General features: G+C 41.0%; 1 protein-coding gene across 1 annotated transcript in view; it reads right to left on the bottom strand.

Moving 5' to 3' along the window:
* Positions 1-8,414: 8,414 nt before the first annotated feature.
* The window catches only part of MAN1A2 (mannosidase alpha class 1A member 2), a 36,708-nt gene continuing 26,629 nt past the window's right edge, over positions 8,415-18,493 (bottom strand). Inside the window, exons 9-13 of the mRNA XM_081176493.1 lie at positions 17,981-18,096; positions 15,773-15,992; positions 14,084-14,256; positions 11,933-12,048; positions 8,415-9,184 (exon numbers count right to left, since the gene is read on the bottom strand). Of these exons, the coding sequence (XP_081032619.1) occupies positions 9,052-9,184; positions 11,933-12,048; positions 14,084-14,256; positions 15,773-15,992; positions 17,981-18,096 (758 nt within the window). The 3' untranslated portion in view covers positions 8,415-9,051. The remainder of the gene's footprint in view (positions 9,185-11,932; positions 12,049-14,083; positions 14,257-15,772; positions 15,993-17,980; positions 18,097-18,493) is intronic.

Raw genomic sequence — 18,493 nt, 5'->3', positions numbered from 1 at the left:
CCACGCCCTGGTTTATTCTGCTTTTCTTTCGTAAAATGTATGCATCTCAAGATAGTTAAAAACACCACCACCACCCAAAGCAGCTTGCGAAGAGGTAAAGCAGTAAAACAGAGGGAAAATCCTCAACCCAACTTTTAAGGCATAATGGAAGTTGAAAATACTAAAGTGGGATGGAATTGCTTCAGCTTTCTAAACATCTGAGTAGGCTTGTCTAAAACAGGGATGGTTTTCATCAGGCACCGAAAAGAGTACAGCGGAAGTTGCTCTTTGCGGCAACAGCACACAAAATATTTGTATTGTTTTATTTTATGAAATTTATACACAGCTTGGTAGTTTAAAAGCAAACATAAAAAGCGGTTTATGAAAAGTTAAAGCAGTAAAACCAAGGGAAAATCCACAACAACCCTACTCAGGGTGGCGCTGTGGGTTAAACCACAGAACCTAGGACTTGCCGATCAGAAGGTCGGCGGTTCGAACCCCTGTGATGGGGCGAGCTCCTATTGCTCGGTCCCAGCTTCTGCCCACCTAGCAGTTTGAAAGCACGTCAAAGTGCAAGTAGATAAATAGGTACCGCTCCTGTGGGAAGGTAAACGGCGTTTCCGTGCGCTGCTCTGGTTCGCCAGAAGCGGCTGAGTCATGCTGGCCACATGACCTGGAAGCTGTATGCCGGCTCCCTCGGCCAGTAAAGCGAGATGAGCGCTGCAACCCCAGAGTCGGTCACAACTGGACCTAATGGTCAGGGGTCCCTTTACCCAGTGGCGTAGCGTGGGGGTGCAGGGGGGCCGGCCGCACCGGGCGCAACATCTGGGGGTTAGGGTTAGGGGGTGCAAATCCACGGGTTAGGGGCGCAAATCCACGGGTTAGGGGGCACAAATTACTTGTCTTGCTGACAACCCACACTACGCCACTGCCTTTACCTTTACTCAGTCAGTAAAGCATAAGAGTCATGGGTTGGGTAAAAGATTCTTGCATTGCAGGGGGGTTGTATTAGATATCCCTTGTGGTCCCTTCCAACTCTACAAATCTATGATCCTATTAACAAAAGCTGAAAATACTAGAGCGGATTAGAATTGCCTCAGCTTTCTAAGCATCTGGGTAGACATGTCCAACACAGGGATAGCTTTTAGCAGGTGCCAAAAAGAGTACGGTGAAGGTGTCTGCCTGATCTCAATAGGCAAAGTGGTAGCACTGCCACACTAAAATGATCAGGTTCTTGCAAATGTCGAATGGGTGTTATTTATATGGCACCAGTGCTAGTCTGGTTATAGTGGAATCTACATCCCAGAGTGAGATGCGGTTTATTTGACAGGGACCAGAAAAGATGGCAAAACACAAAAACTTGTCGAAAGGAGGGAAGTGGAACTGCACTGTGAGTGACCATAGTGGTTTCCCTCCCAAAGCGTTCTCTTGGTGGTAATGAAAGCTTGTCTTGAACTGGCTAATTTGGGCTGCTGCTTGTTTGTAGCTTCCTTTGAAATGTATCCTTTTTTTAAAGATTTTTTTTTACTCCCTTTTTTCCTCCATACATAATTTCTTCAGCACTGCTTGAGGCATCGCCACCATCTCTTTTTTTGTGCCAACCATAAAGAGTTAGTGTATTTTTATGTCCGTAGGTTTTGCCATGTTTATGGAGTTTTAATACTGTATTTTACTATGTTGTGCTTCTGAGCCAACTAGTGAGCCGTGTTACTGGGTGACCCATGTAGGTGTCATGATGATGATTAAAAATCTATTAACTGGCTGTGTCTAAAGTGTCACCTTATGGGGAAATCAAGGATTTTACAAATCCATGTTATTCTTATTTTTAATGGATGCTTTCCAAAAGGCACGATTTGTCTCCAAAGGCTGCTTATGCTTCAGCAAGCATTGTTATTCTAGCTAGGGTAATTCTATCTTAATAATGCCTTTCCGCCAGTTTTCCTGAAACAGACATTAGGCTAACTGATCTGTAAGTTCCTCGATACTCCCTGGACCCCTTTTAAAAATTGGTGTTACATTGGCCAGTTTCCAGTCCTGCAGCACGATAAGTTTATATATTTCGCATTTCTTTGTTAGAAGATCAGCAGTTTCACATTCGAGGTAAAAATTCTTGAGTGGGTGTCACTTGGACCTGGTTAATTTGTTGATTTTAAATTTCCAGACTCCCTTCCTGAGAAAGTTAGTTCAGGCACAGGGATCTGCCCATTTCCCCACAGTGAAAACAGATGCAAATAATTCATTCAGCTTCTTTGCAATCTCATCTTCCGCCTTTAGCACATCTTTAAGTCCCTTGCTGTCCATCTACCTCCTTAGCAGGAGCCAAGTCTCATTAGTACAATTGCAGCTCTCCTTTCTCTGCAACAATGAAAGGCAATCCAGGCGGATACAACTGATTCAAGGGAACTTTTTTTTACTAAGAAAGCACCCCATAGATAACACCCACATGAGTTTCACACATCTTGAGAAGCTTATAAAGGTAAAGGTACCCCTGCCCGTACGGGCCAGTCATGTCCGACTCTAGGGTTGTGCGCTCATCTCGCTTAAGAGGCCGGGAGCCGGCGCCGGACGAGGACACTTCCAGGTCACGTGGCCAGTGTGACGAAGCTGCAGTTGGCGAGCCAGTACCAGCGCCGCACACAGAAACGCCGTTTACCTTCCCGCTAGAAAGCGGTACCTATTTATCTACTTGCACTTGACGTGCTTTCAAACTGCTAGGTGGGCAGGAGCTGGGACCGAGCGACGGGAGCTCACCCCGCCGCGGGGATTCGAACCGCCGACCATGCGATCGGCAAGTCCTAGGCACTGAGGTTTTACCCACAGCGCCACCCGCGTCCCTGAGAAGCTTATAACACAATGCAAAATAAGAGTAACTTAATTAGGTGAATGAAGCCAGTCCCACCTGCTGTCTACAGTTCTTTTACTCCCAAAGATACGCTCACAGCACTTTCTTTTAAAGACATTCTTTATTTTTTATATACAATATTCTTTTTAAACTTTTAAAAATTACATATGCAGGATGCCAGCTCAGAGACAGCCAGAAGCTCCCCAGTTCACAAGGCTGACTCTTGCCCTTTTTAAGATTTCAGAAGAAAAATATAAACTTTAGGAAAGTGAAATAAGAGGCAGGATGACAGCCAACATCCACTATGAATAAGTGTTTCATGGTAGATGGGCTAAATCAAGCAGAGGTGCCCCTAGGCCTGTGGTTATCAACAATTGCACCACTACAGATTGACATCACAATAATGAATGAGCCAAGCCCCCTTTGTGTGTATTAATGGCAGCCCAAAAGCCAAAAATGGTCACCAACCTGATACATGAAGCCCAGGGATAAGGAATTAGTAGCTCTCCTGATGTTGTCTGACTAAACTCTCACGCTGAGCCAGCATAGTTAAGGGGCAGGGAAGATGGATGTTGCAGTCTTAACATCTGGCAGGTCACAGGTTCCCAATTCCTACACTAACTGAATTGTTCTTTGTTATCTCCTCCTTTTAACGGTGTAAAAAGTAACTGAACTATACAAGCAATCCAAAAGTGTATGCATATAGAGATTATATAAATAGCTCAAATGCAGTGCTTTAAAAAAAAAAATCCCTGCTGATTGGCTCCGGTTCTCTTACAAGGATTCTGCCCTAGATATTTATGGCTTTTAAACATATAGGAAAGTTGCCTTCGGAGGTGGGGGGATGAATTATTTCAACTAGCCAAGTATTTTCAAGGAAGAAAAATATAAGAAGTATATATGTAAATGTATAAACATCTAGAGTGGACAATCAAAGAGATTTTTTTTGTTGTTTAAAAGAACCCAGGATCTTTAAGAGAATATATTCATTTTAGGGGGGGAAACAGCTGAAGTCAATTGGAGGATTTTTCCTTGATGGAGAGTACTGTTCCTATTCATTCAGAAAATGAAGCTTTAGTACTCCACATTAAAATACATAATTTAAAATATTTGAGTCTAAATCACACATGTTCTTGGTATAGTGGGGGAAAATACTATACAGCAGACATAGGTTTGTCTACTCATAGGCACAGGCAGAATCATAGGCATGTCTACTCAGAAGTAAGCCCCTTTGAGTTCAATGGAATAGAGTCCTCACTGCAATCGGAGTGAGACTTACTCATGAGTAAACATGTATAGAATTGGATATTTGCATGTTCAGCATTTTTATGTCTACAACAGCAAGTGATGACTTGCACATGTGACCACAGAGAGCTTTTGCATTCCACATAAAAATTATGGAGTGAGGTCACACATCAGTTGCCAGGCATGTACATAAATAACCTAGTACAGAGAAAATGGGTGCTGTCCATTATTAAAATTTTGTTTGGAGGAGAGAAGTGAGCATGTTGCAAAAATACTGGATAAACCAGAATTGTGTGTTGTTAGAATGTAGGACTTGTAAATAACTAAATCTAACATGTCTGAAGCAAAGTAGAACAGGAGCAACAAAATGTTTTTAAAAACCTACTAATTCTAATGTATTTGTTTTTAGTTGTTACTTGTATCCTTTTTCTTCTTTAAAACAAGAACTCAATGCATTCATGTACCATTGTTGCAGCTAGATTTTAATGGGTTCAACACATCGTTTAAACAATTGCTGTGATTATGAGCCTTTCATTATGGCCTGCCAATCTGTGATGTCTTTCACATTTTTAACATTAACAAGTGACACTTCACATGTTGCAGCGTATGAATTCATCCCTCGGATTATCTTAATTCCTGAAAAAGGAAATCTAGAGTCCACTGAAGCCAGACTTGAAGAGCCACACTTCAGGGCTGTCAAGAAGGTACACAAACTATAATAGAGTTGTTGTCTCTGTACCGCATAAAGGCTTGAGAAGGGAGAGGAGGGGTGGCATTAGAACTCCCAAAACCAAATACTGTGATAAACTCAATAATGAAGCAAATATATTCAATTTGTTGCATGGCCAAACAAGAGGGAAATGGCATTGCATCTGATTAGCGAAATTTTCTGAAGTGGCTTAGAATTTAAAATTTGACATATTTCATGGCAGTGAGTTCACCCCATGTAGCAGACTTACCAAAGCCACAATGCAAGCAGCATTTTATAACTCAAGGCACAGTGATAGATAGGAAAGCAAACCAGCAGGCATGAATTCAGACTTTCTATTTCTGGCTCTATATAATTCTGTCCCTGACCTCTTCCTCTAGAATAGGGATAAGTATTTTATTTTTAGGGTAGGGTGTTGTATATTCTGAAGAATATAAAAGAACTTGTATACACACAATGCTCCCCCCCCCTTCAGTCCTCCTGATGCAAAAGCAGTGTGCAGAAGTAAAGCTCAAATTACTAGCGATTATAACAAGTGGAAAATCTAATTTTAAACCACTCTTTTACAATGGAACAGAAGTACTTGCCTTAAGTCATTAAAGACTAATTAGGTAATTAGTTTCAATGATGCTTGGGAAGCAATTATAGTAATTTCATTCAGCTTTTGGTTTTCAGCGAATAGCCGCACAAGTCACAATTAACTTGAGTGACTATGAATTATTGGAGTACTTATTTATGCTGAACTTCCAATTTCTATTTTTGGTGATTACGTGTATTGTAGCATTGGATTAACCTGTGTCATGAAAAGAGCTCTCCATGGGTGATCCTCAGACCCAACCCTCTATCTTGGGAGGGGGAAAAAATATTTCCATTTTTTCAGAGGGCAAGCATTTTTCCTCTTCCTGTCCCCCCAATATGTAGTTAGAACATAACCCACATTATTAGGGCTCAGCGGATACAGCTTGATGCTTAGGGGCAGGGTTTGGGTAAGAGGCCTGTAATAGGTCCTCCCACCACTCTGAGTAGACTACTCTCTTCCATACCACTACTGGTGATTAGCTTGACCTGTCCCTCTAGGGCAGGCATCCCCAACCTTCGGCCCTCCAGATGTTTTGGACTACAATCCCCACCATCCCTGACCACTGGTCCTGTTAGCTAGGGATCATGGGAGTTGTAGGCCAAAACATCTGGAGGGCCGAAGGTTGGGGATGCCTGCTCTAGGCTCATCCTACAGCACTTGCCCAGAGAGAGAGGCAGGTTGAGGCTGCTGGCGTGCTCCTTTTTCCTGTCACTGCTCACTTGCTTGGAGACAGCAAGTGGACAGAGGCAGCAGATCTAGGGGGCTCTGTGGGTTGCTAATGTCCACTATTTAACGGGTTGGCTCTGCCCTATATTCCACGTGAGCTGGTTTAACTTGTCACAATGTTCAGTTTGTGTCTTCTTCTCTGAAGTCCCATGCAAAATGTGTGGGGGGGGGATATATATACACTTAAAACAGGAAGCCTCTGAGTACATGCATGGGTCAGGAATTTGTTTGCAGCAGTAGAACAGAGCCCACAGGCCTTTCACATTAAAAAATCTACTCTTAATTTTCCCCAAGCTTACCTAGCTTCAACAGCCTAATTTAGAAAAGTGAAATGAGAAAGCTACTTGTTGCTGCTTTTGTTTTTTTTTCAAAAAACAGAGGCCAGAAACTGTTGCAGATTACAAATATCTCAGAGATCTATCCAGTAGATCCAGATGCTCAGGCCCATTTTAATCAATATACTCATGCACACTGGAAACCAGTAAGGGGGTGGGGTAGAGAAGCAAACTCAAAACTGGAAGAAACTGCATGCAGAGTGGTCTGAAAAACTTTTAAAATAAGCATGGAGGGATGATAAGACTGCCAGTACACTGGTGCTATTCAACAAACAAAATATGCTAATCCACCCAAGTCTTCCCAACAATGACACTGTATTGTTTGTGCAGTTCTGCTCTAAAATGAAGATTACTATCTGCTGCACATCAACGTTTTAGGGAAGACAAATGTAGCAGTAATGTAGTACCAGCATGAGTAATGCACCGTTTCCATGCACAGAAAATGGCTGAAAACTATTCAGCCTAATACAAAGCCCAATTCCACTCTACTTAGGCTGAAAACCATTCTAGCCCCCTCAATTTTTACTTTTCAACAAAACAATCACTTTGGATATCCATGCATCATACAGAGTTTTGCCACTGATTTCGAAGAGAACATTGTCAATGTTCCAAGACTTAGGCTCAATAAAAACAGTATAAGCAGCATATGGAGAGCAATTTCCAACATTATGCTAGACACAACTTCTACAGAGCTTTGCATCAAAATATTCCAAATTCTATTGCCAGGCTACAGTTCAAAAACAGCACATGATTTTGATTTGCATATGTTGTCTTTTTCACGCAGAATTTAGAATTTTGAGTTTATTGGGGGCCTGGGAAAGAAAAAGTGAGCATAAAGAAAACATTAGGATGCAGAAATGTAAAAAACAGAGTTGTGGGGGTGGCAACATGGGAGTGGAGACCATGGGGCTGTCCAGTAGTTGTGCTAAGCAAGGAATAACTCAACCTCCCGAGGTCTATAGAATTCCACCTTTCTCTACTGTAAATACACCATGAAGTTTTAGATTTATCTCTGCAATTATGTGGGCTAGAGCCATGCACATATATTGGGTTTCACATTAGAATGCAGCATGATCCTGGCCAGAGGCCCAGCTGTACTGTACCAGTGCAAAGTGGGTAGAGTGATCTCCATCCTAGGGATTACAAGATGTTAAATATTTAACTTATCTTCCACCACAAGTGGATCTTAGGTTTGTTACCAGTTACCTAGTTAAAATGGTGTGCTGAGTTACAGATCGGCTGTCCTTGAGGCACAGTAAGGTCCCAGTGGGATAACTTGGTCAACGTTTTTGGAATTCAGCAGTCTTTAAAAGGGATGCATACCAACAAAAATAAATGCTTGTAATCTGCATTCACCAGGAAATCAGATTCCAATGTACATGAAAAATATTCATACAAAATATTTAAATATCCAACTAACCCCCGCCCCCCCCAAATACTTAATGATTCTCTCTTAACTGAACTGGGGTGGGGGACCTGACGGCAAAGGAGCCATTTCTAACCCAAATTGTTATCAATTGCATTTAGTAATGAGAAGGAAGCATTGCAAAGTAAAACTCACACAAACATTTCTGTTGATCTGCTGTCCACTATCATGTACCCACCAGTAAGTGTTATGTTTCCAGTGACTTAGAAATCAAGTGGTGGGATTTCTATTGTGTAAGTGAAGGCTGACAAACTCATCCTCACACTCCCGCCGTACCAAAAGATCCAAAACCCAAGCACCATTATACCCAGGTAAAAGTCTCACTCGGAGGACGTGTAAAAGCATCTCTTACAGAACAGTTCTTCCATTTCTGAATAATATACAAATAAAAAAAGTGAGAGTTTCATGAAACTCCCGGCTTCATAGACAAATGTTGAGTTATTGCAACTTAATTGAAGGGAATCTTGACCAAGTGGCAGGTGCATTGGGCGGTTTTGTCATAGTGTAAGAAGCGACGCTGCAGTGAATGGAGCTTTCCAAATCCTAAAAGGAAAACCGAGAGAAGTTGCTGATCCGTTTCATATCTCATTTACTGATGAACAATACTACAAGAACAAATGGTTGATCAATATTATTAATAACAATAATAAAAATAGGCAAGGGTCTGAGAGGCACTGGGAATGGCTGCCAGTCTGGACAGACTGATGAAAAGTAGAAAATTCTAAACAGGAGTAGAGGAATTTCAGCTCTAGGTGCTATTAGTGCACTTTTGTTGCCTGTCATTGTTTCAGTCATGCCATCATCGAAAGAAAAACCAAATGACATAATATCAGGAATCCACATCATCTGGGCAGGAGATCGCTCACTACGAAGGTCAGTAGTAGCCGTTCCACTTCACTCCTGTCACAGGGCAGGAAACATGTTCCGATAGGCTTTGAATTGTTAAAAACACCATGCTCCACCTTCTCAGTTGCAAATATACAAGGTCTTTTCGCTGACACACACTGCACTTGATAGTTTTGGTCATGTATAAAATGGAATTTTTAAATTTATGTACATGCTTAAGAGTGCAGTTTTGATCCTCTCTTCATTCAAAGTTATTCATTAATTAAACAATGCCAGTCTTCTCTCAAGCCTTAAGTCTGAAGTGGTCCATGTAAACAAAACACAGCTAAAACGAAGTATTTTGTCCTTGTCCTGGAATAGTTTCTATCGATATGCATGATTTCCTGAAAGTGTTGTGTTGGCTAGATGTAAAACAGGCAAGGGGTGAGCTTCTGTGTTAAAAACCCAGTGATCCAAAGGTAGGAGATCATCATTGGAGAACAGCAGATACAAATACCTGTCAAGGTAAAGAGAGAAAACAAGTTGGAATGAGCAACAGAAGGTTTGTCACCATGTCTGGTCTAACCTAGATAACCGCAGAAAAATTATGGACTTTACGGTTTAAAGTATCACCCATTAAAGAAGTTGTAGCAGATCACTTAATCAACTGAAATTCTATAAATTATATAATTTGCATACGATCTGCAACAACTGTTCTGAAAGAGAAAACATTATTGCTTTAAATGAAGCAGGAATGTAATCAGAGTAGGTGCTATCATAAAAGAAACAGTCCCCCATATCTCATATAGGACGGAATGATTCTCACCATCCGCCTTTTTTAATTACTTGCTTTAAAAAAATTATGATGGTTATTTTAACTCTTGTGCTCAATTAACTGTGCATTTTATAATGGATCAAAATGTTTTTAATGGATTCATTATCTAGTTCTTGTTCAAATACTTTTAAAAATAATAATCTCAACCTTATGATTTAGATTTTATCCACCAAAATTAATAACACTGCCATGATTGCCAGAAGTGTTCTCTTTGAAATAACTGGATTTTCACTGCATTTTCAAGACTGAAGTGTTATGAACTTAACATGAACAAATTCCATTTGGCTGTAGTGAAATGCCAGCCTGGTGCTCATTAGCCTTAGTGAAAAGGGTGACGTTGGCCTGTAAGTCTTCAATGCACACCCATAAACTGAGTCCTTTTATTTTCAGACCTCTAAGAGACATTATCTGATAATATATATGCTTCCACCCAGAAAGTATTTATTTAGAAGACTCAACGAACAAATCGTTGAAAGCCAAAATGATCTGAGTATTCAAGCAAGGGACACATTAGCTGTAGGCTAAAATATTACTCAGAACTCTTCACTCAGAATAATGGCTTTCAAGTCATGATTATGTCCTAATCTCTAAAGTTAACAACACTGGGGTAAACACATTATTCAGTAATGCAGTTCTGCAGGTTTGTTTGTTTAAATCCAATTAATGTCCCAAGGAACTCTATAATCTTTAAATTTACAGTGCAATCCTAGCCATGTCTACTCAGAAGTACGTTGCTGTGAAATCAATGGGGCTTTCTCCAGGGTAAGTGGGCTAGGCAGGGCTGAAACTAGGCGGACAAAGACCCATTTTGTCACACACACACCCCTCAATACATTTGTTCATAAAAGGCAGAAAAAGTACAGTGGTACCTCTGGTTACGTACTTAATTCGTTCCGGAGGTCCGTTCTTAACCTGAAACTGTTCTTAACCTGAAGCACCACTTTAGCTAATGGGGCCTCCTGCTGCTGCTGCTGTGCCACCGCTGCACAATTTCTGTTCTCATCCTGAAGCAAAGTTCTTAACCCGAGGTACTATTTCTGGGTTAGTGGAGTCTGTAACCTAAAGCGAATGTAACCTGAAGCATATGTAACCCGAAGTACCACTGCAGTTTGAAACAGGCTGGAGGAGAGATAGTCTCTCCAAATAGTAAAACTGACACTGTGTGTATCTGGCTTTCATTCAACCTACCAGGATATGGAAAAACATAATGGTGTCTTGGTGAGTAATTAACTGCAGTACAATACACAAGAACCTCATTTATTGCCAATGGAAATCGTCCCCACAACCTTTTTTTAAAAAAATATGTCTGCCACTCTATTTCATAACTACTCCCCCTCTGCATATGGGGAAAAAATCCATAAGCCCTTGACACTTATTTATGTAAGATACACAACAATCTCAAAAATACTGCCTTGACTAAACACCATTTCCCCTTGGGTAACCATTGGCAGGGTATATAGCATTTGTAATTTTTTTGGCATTGCAGTAAAAAAGAAAACAAATGCCATGCTAAATCATGATGTAGCAACATGATGTGAATACAAAGTTTGGAAGCTTTTACTTCAGTGCTTGATTAATCATGGTTTGTTATTCTGACCCAACCAAGCATGAATCAGCTGTGGTTAACGTTAATTATGGTTTGTCTGAGCCAAGCCAACCTTTGGTGTGATGTTTAAATCCAGTCAGTAGAAAACAAAAACAAACTCCTGGTAAAACACACCTATAGCCTGACACTATAAAATATCCACCAGTAAACAGGATGTAAACGTGTGTTCCAGAAGACAACCTCTTAAAATAGGGACTCAGAAACTATATAATATACACTATTGTTGTTGTTTAGTCATTTAGTCGTGTCTGCCTCTTCGTGACCCCCTGGACCAGAGCACGCCAGGCACTCCTGTCTTCCACTGCCTCCCGCAGTTTGGTCAGACTCATGTTTGTAGCTTCAAGAACACTGTATATATACACTATATACACTATCTAATAGTGTAAATGACTATAATAATAGTGTAAATGAATGAATAAATATACACTATATAATAGTGTAAATGATAATTAGTAACAAGGTCAATGTTGCAAACCTTCAGGATCACAGAAACAGCAAATTTGTCTTGTCACTAATACTTATTACGTATTTTGATACCCTTTCTATTACATGTTAGGTACACTGTGGTGGTCTTTGTGCTTACATCTTATGTGTACCTCTGCCATTCATCCCATCAACAGCTCATTTGTTGACTCCAATTTGTTACATTGACTTAAAACATCTATATTACCATTCGTCAAAACAGTTTCCAGTGTGGTTTACAAAAAAATTGCAATTTACCTAAGAAAACAATAATGAAATAGGCAACAATTCTATAAGCACTGAGTAGCCTCTTAGGACCACCACAATTCCAAGAAAATTATCAAGAAGAAAAATCTGCTTACTTTAGTGTTTCAGCAAGGAAGAAGCTTTGCTGCACATCATCATATGTAGGAGCTGAAGAGTAGACATCCTTGACCCCAGAAAATCCACCACTCACTCGGCAGTACTTGTCAATGGCCTATGTGGGGCGTGGGGGAAACAGAATGAATGTTCTACTAGACACTTTTTCACTGCTGCATCTAGTTAACACATTCCGCTGCGAAACAGTGGAATCCTACCTAACCATATAGTGATGAAGACAGCAAGGAACAAACAAGACCTAACACTGGGTATTCACAGGTAAGACAAAAAAGATAACAGTTTGGTAGCTGAGGGAGTTGTATGCGAGAAAACAATATGTGAAATATTATAGTCAAAATGTCCGTTAATCTGTTCTTGCATTTAATCTGTTCTTGCAGGACATTAAAAATATGTGTCAGAGCTGCTTGAAGATCCTAGCTCACAGAGGATCACGCTAGCCAGCGATCATTAGGTAAAAGTCTTTATTGAATTACAGTTTCCATTCTCACGCTGCTGCGCGCAAACTCTACGTCTAGTAGCTAGATCGGCGAAGCTCCGTCTGAGTCTCCGCCCCGTGAGCACCAACTTAATATCCTAGCCTTGCTCCACCTTTTCCGCCTGACTGTCCTCCTCTGGGTCCCTCTACCCCCCGGGGCCTCCTCCTTCCGGGATTCTTCTGACGCTGACCCGGACCCTCCTGCCTCCTTGCGCCGGGCTTTAGGACCTGGTTCCCTTTCGGGGCTGCTTACTGCGCCGCCTTCCTCTTAACCGTTTCTTCGCTCCCCGATGGAGGTGTGGCCACTCCTGACTCATGCCCTCCCTCCTGTGGTGAGCTGCCAGCGCTTCCCCCCTGGCTCCCTTCCTCTTCCCTGCTTCCTGGCGGTGACGCTGGTCCCGATTTCCAGCTGCTCTCCCCTGAGTCCCTTCTGGCTCTATCTTCCTGGGGTGCCCCCCTTGCCCTGGCCACTGGTGCTCCTTTCTGTGAATCCTCTGATTCACTGGAAAGACTAGGAGATCTCGGGTCGTCGTCATCACTCATCTTTTCTTCTGCCTCCTCCCCTTCGCTCTCTGTTTCCTCCCTTGCCCGTGCCTCTGCTCCTAAACCCCTGACAATATGGAATTCCCAAACTCTTGTTATTTTTTTTTTTTTTTTTGTAGAGGACTGTTTTTAAAATCAGCAACAACATAATAAGGTAAGCAGATATGTTCACTGCAAGTTATGAGACGACTCTTGCTCCTCTTAATTATTTCGCTAGTACTTCATTTATGCTACTACATTTGATTGCCCCAGAATACTACTCAAAGCTTTGTTGCATAAAGCATGCAACGTGAAGATGGTTCATGCAAGGTGCTTCTGTTCGATTTCATATGATTGTCTCTTCCCACTGCAACCCACACTGTTCAGGAGAGCCCACCCCAATTTTCTAGGGGCTTTGGGGGGGGGCTACAGAGGGAGACAAAAGAGAAGAAACAAATGCTGGTCTCATGTGCTGCCTTCTGTCTTCACTGTTTAGCATTTACAAAAAAGCCGGCCAATAAAACAGCCATATGGTTGCTGACACTCTCAAATAACTCTAATGAGTTCATGAGACAGGACTTGCCCTTACGGAAGCCACGCTGGTTCTGCTTCAACAAAGGTTGTTCTTCTATATGCTTGGATATACAGTGGTGCCCCGCAAGACGAATGCCTCGCAAGACGGAAAACTCGCTAGACAAAAGAGTTTTCCGTTTTGGAGGTGCTACGCAAAACGAATTTCCTATGGGCTTGCTTCGCAAGACGACAATGTCTTGCGAGTTCCTGCTGGTTTTTTTTCCTCCCCCCCTTTTTCTAAGCCGCTTATCAGCTGATCCGATCAGCAAATAAGCCGCTAAAAGCCGCTAATAGCGCTAATCCGCTAATCCTTCAATGGGCTTGCTTCGCAAGACGAAAAAACCGCTAGACAAAGAGAATCACAGAACGGATTCTTTTCGTCTTGCGAGGCACCACTGTATGTTTCTCTATACTGCTATTTGTCATTTCTCCTATATGTGCATTTATGTCTCCGCTTGTGAAACAGACAGCTATGCAGCAACACAATATTCCTCACACTTCATCAGTGAGAGGCTGCCAGTAAACATTTTGACTCCCGCACAGAAAAGCTTTCTGTTGTTACCTGTGCTGCCTCCCAGCCCCACTGCCTGTATTTCGGATCATGTGTGAATCGCCACATATACCAATACGTCTCTATCACCTCTGGTCTTAAAATGTAGTATTTTTCATTTTGCCGTACTGCTACAGCCTCCACGCCACCATCAAATTTGAAAGCTTCAGGGCCCAGTTTTAATGCTGCAGAGGAAAGAGGCGGAGGGGGAGAAACATTTAATGGTTTAATTATTTGTGGAAACTGGCAAAAATGACAGAGAAAATTAGGAGACAGCCCAACCAAAAGTTCCAAAAGGAATGGGGAATTTGTAGAGATTACTTTAAAAAAAGTGCCCCCAAGTCAAAACCTAGATTTGCTTTGATTAATTTTCACCAACCATAATATGGATTATAAGTATAGTATGTGGAAAACAGCAGAAATGATGAAATGATAAAAGTAGCAGTTTAACAAATAGATAAAACAGACCCGCTTTGAGGAAGATGGAAATCTGTCAGAGAAGAAAAGGAATTGGGAATAAAGAATATGGTGACATATGTCCATGTGTAAGAACTTATGGATTTATGGTTGTATGTATGTTTCCTGGGGGTTTTTGGTGTTTGTTGTTGTTGTCATTTTATTATTTTGATTACTTTATTGTATGTTTAGCAAGTAAGAAAACTAATAAAAAGCATGAAAAATAATAACTTTTAATGGAAATTCTATATCAAATATGCTAATAACATACATTACTCTATGTTTGTTTTTAACGCTCACAGGTACTTTGTGCTTATTAGCACTTGGAACAGTTCTTAGAAATTTGTCCAGGCCTTTTGTAGTGTGAGAACACCCTAAAACCCACTGAAAGAATAATGAATGTGCACACAGTTGTAGAATTAATACTGAATACATTGAACAACTATATGATTCCTTTACTAAGAATACAGAATTCACTACTCAAGAAGCTTGTTTTAAACCTGCTGTAAAAAGGAGATTTGAGGTTACTGCAAAATTATGAAACTGACATCTATACCTCTTAAACTGAATCATGAAATCTACTAAGTAGATCAAGTTATTAAAGGCTGCTTCTCATAGACATATCTATGGCAAAAACATATTTTATTTCTGAGGATAAATGGCAGAGTGTTATGTACTGTAATTATGAGCAGGTCATAACAAGTGTTGGACTCCAGGAGATGCAGGCTTCATTTTTTCCCTAGGCATGGTAAATGCAAAATAGTTTTGGATAATCTAGATTTTGCTACTAGCTTCTATAAAAATACAGTTAAAATGAACTCAGATATAGATAATTTCTCAACTTACAAAGATGCATAGCATATAGTTTTATGTTCCTCATCCAGTTAAATTGTTTGAAGCTAACAGTAAGCATACTCCTACTGGTTTGCACTGTTACGGGATTTTATTGTGTAATTTAATAACCTCCTTTTCTAGCTTTCACACAATTCATGACTACTAAGAACGGATGGTGCTTTTATGCAGCTTTCTCTCTTGGCAAAACAAAGTTAAATGCACACATCATTAAATGCACATTCACTATTCAAACTCAAAGGGCATGAGCTAAAAAAATAATAATCTCTTACACAGTATATTTTCTCCCCATTTTCATGTACTTTCAAAATTGCTCCAAATTCAGCCACATTACCATTAGTAAGTATTAAGGGAAAAAGCCACCCAGAACTTAAGACAGGAAAGGATACCTACTTGTCCTGTCATATGATTCATGACACGTATGTGCAATTTCTGCTCCAAGCTGTAGGTAGTGTCCAGCCTTATCATCTCGGGAACCATCTGCTCCAAGAGCAAACAATCCTCCAGCAAAGCATGTGAGATGGCCCATTTTTCTCTCAAGGTGCCCATTCTTCCACTCTCCAATAAAAGTTAGGCCTCCATTGGACTTTCTGATAAGATGCTTCTCTATGGCCTATAAGAAGAAACAGAAAAGCTTTAGTTACTTCAAATATTCAAAATATTCACTATCACAAGTGCATCCTTTACGCTTTGCATTAATGAATGTGTGTTTGTTTGTTTGTTTGTTTGTTTGTGTGTGTGTGTGTGTGTGTCCAAGCAAGTCTTTTCTCTCCTGCAAAACACCCAAAGAACCACATAGTTGGGTACCAATGAATAGCAATGATAAACTTATAGGATGGGAATCCTCGACAGGACAGGAGTTCAGTAGCTACTTACCTTTTTGTTCAGGGAGGGAGAGAGAGTAGAAAGAAGTTACCTAGTTCCTGCTCTGTCATGCATGATGGGAGTTAAGCATTTATCCTGCATCATATTTCCCACAGAACTAGAGGTGGGGGTGAGGAGAAGAGCAGAGGCATAGCTTAGCGAGTCACACTTTCATTCTCTTCCCCTCTTCTCCAGAGACAGCGCTATTACACTGGGGGTGTGGGTTTGTTTTTCAGAGGGGGGGTGTAAATAAAAGGTAAAGGACCCCTGACAGTTAAGTCCAGTTGCGAACGACTCTGGGGTTGCAGCGCTCATCTCGCTTTACTGGCCGAGGGAGCTGACATTTGTTCGCAGACAGTTTTTCCGGGTCATGTGGCCAGCATGACTAAGCCACTTCTGGCGAAACCAGAGCAGCACACGGAAACACCATCACAAATACTGACATGAGCCCTTTGCACATCACATGGGATTTGGAGTAGCATACAAGCTGCTGTAAGACAAACTCCAGCTTAGAATAATAGAATCGCAGAACTGTAGTTAGAGGGGAATCTCAACTAGATCATACATGACAGATGACGGTTCAACCTCTCCTTAAAAACTTTCCTGGCTTCTTACTTCAAGGGAAATTCAACAAATCAGGATTATTGGACATTTACTGGGAAGAGTGCAAATCCATACGCCGAGAGAGAGAGAACTTTCCATTGCTTTTTACAAGACCACTGATTTACGTACACAAAAAGCAACACAGACCAGTGGGTGGTATTCTCTCTTTTAAAAGCAAGCATATTCATGAAACCTACTTAGAATTAAAGGTAGGATACCAGAATCAGGAACTTCACTAAGAAAAGGTAACCTATTTGAGCAAGGGGTTGGTTGAAAATCTTGGCTCAAGAACAGTTCTCTGCTCACAAAATTTATAAAACTCTTAAGCTGGGAGGGCATTTCCATGTGGATGTTGAAGTTCTGGAAGCAGGTCTGTGTTTTACTTACAATGTAAATGTGGGGGCAGATTCTGCCAGTAGTGGGGTTGTTGTTTTTAATTAGTCATAGTAGAAGGAAGCAGTGCTCAGTGAAGGCTGGTGTTTCCTTATGTCAACTTTTAATGCTAATATTGGCAAATGACACTTTTCAGAGGTTTCCAGTTCAACAGCTATTCTGACACTGCAGTGATGGTAGGAATCTAAAGAACTGCAATATTTTGCTCACATGCAACATGTGGAGGACAAGTCCGGGAAGTCTGATCCAGAACGTCAACCAGTATTTGTTCAGTTACAATACTGCTGAAACAATTCAGGGTGAGGAATCACAATCCAGTTCTTAAGTTTTCACAGCATTTACACAGTTGTGTAAATATGGTGCTTACTGCAGGTCTGCACAACTTCTGGTCTACCAAATGTAGAATTCTGGCTACAGCCAAGTGCTTAATAAACCTGCTTTTGTTGCCTGCCTGAGTCTGCAAAAACAGGTTCGAGTGGTGCGGTGGGTTAGGGTTATCAAAAGCCTGTTAGTCCACAATATGCAGCTAGCAAACTGTCAAAATGGGGAGCGCCACAGTTTTATAACTCCAGCTTCAAAACTGAATCAAGATGGTATATCTGTACATATTGTATATCTTGCTGCCCTAAAAAGAGTTAGAAACAAAATAATCATTTGCATTTTAAGGGGAGAAACATTTTTAAAATTGACATTCTCATTGTGTATGTGGGGAAGTGGGGGAAATCAATGCACTATAATCACCTCAATAGCATCATCATACATTTTCCTTGCCTCCATGTCCATCTTATCTGACATCAGCCATGCTTTCAGCAAGTACTCGTAGAAACTGTCTCCCAATCCACCCATGGAAGTGTGATCTGCAACAAAGAAGGAGAAAGAGGGTAAAATTTGGTGTGCGCAGGACTACCTAGATTTGCCAGGGCAAACTCCATAGAGTTATATCCAATATTACTCATACTCAAAGTAGATTCAGTGAAATGAATGAACATGACTGATTTTGTAAAACCTGGTTGGAAATATCCCTTAAGTCTGGAAAAGCAACTGTTTTAAAAATCATCTCCATCAATCTGTGGTTTAAGAATTTGGTATACTAAAAATAACTTATTTTGCATCACAATTCATCTTACACCACTGACATGGAAAATGAATTCCTTTTCCCATCACTGATTAGCTTTGCAACGTTTTGAATTTTTGACACAAGAACTTAAATGCCTAATCCCAGACCCATGATCGAACACACGACTACATATTGGG

Source organism: Podarcis bocagei (assembly GCF_964188305.1).
Source record: "Podarcis bocagei genome assembly, chromosome: 17".
Lineage (NCBI taxonomy): Eukaryota > Metazoa > Chordata > Lepidosauria > Squamata > Lacertidae > Podarcis > Podarcis bocagei.
This window is presented reverse-complemented; position numbering and strand designations above follow the sequence as displayed.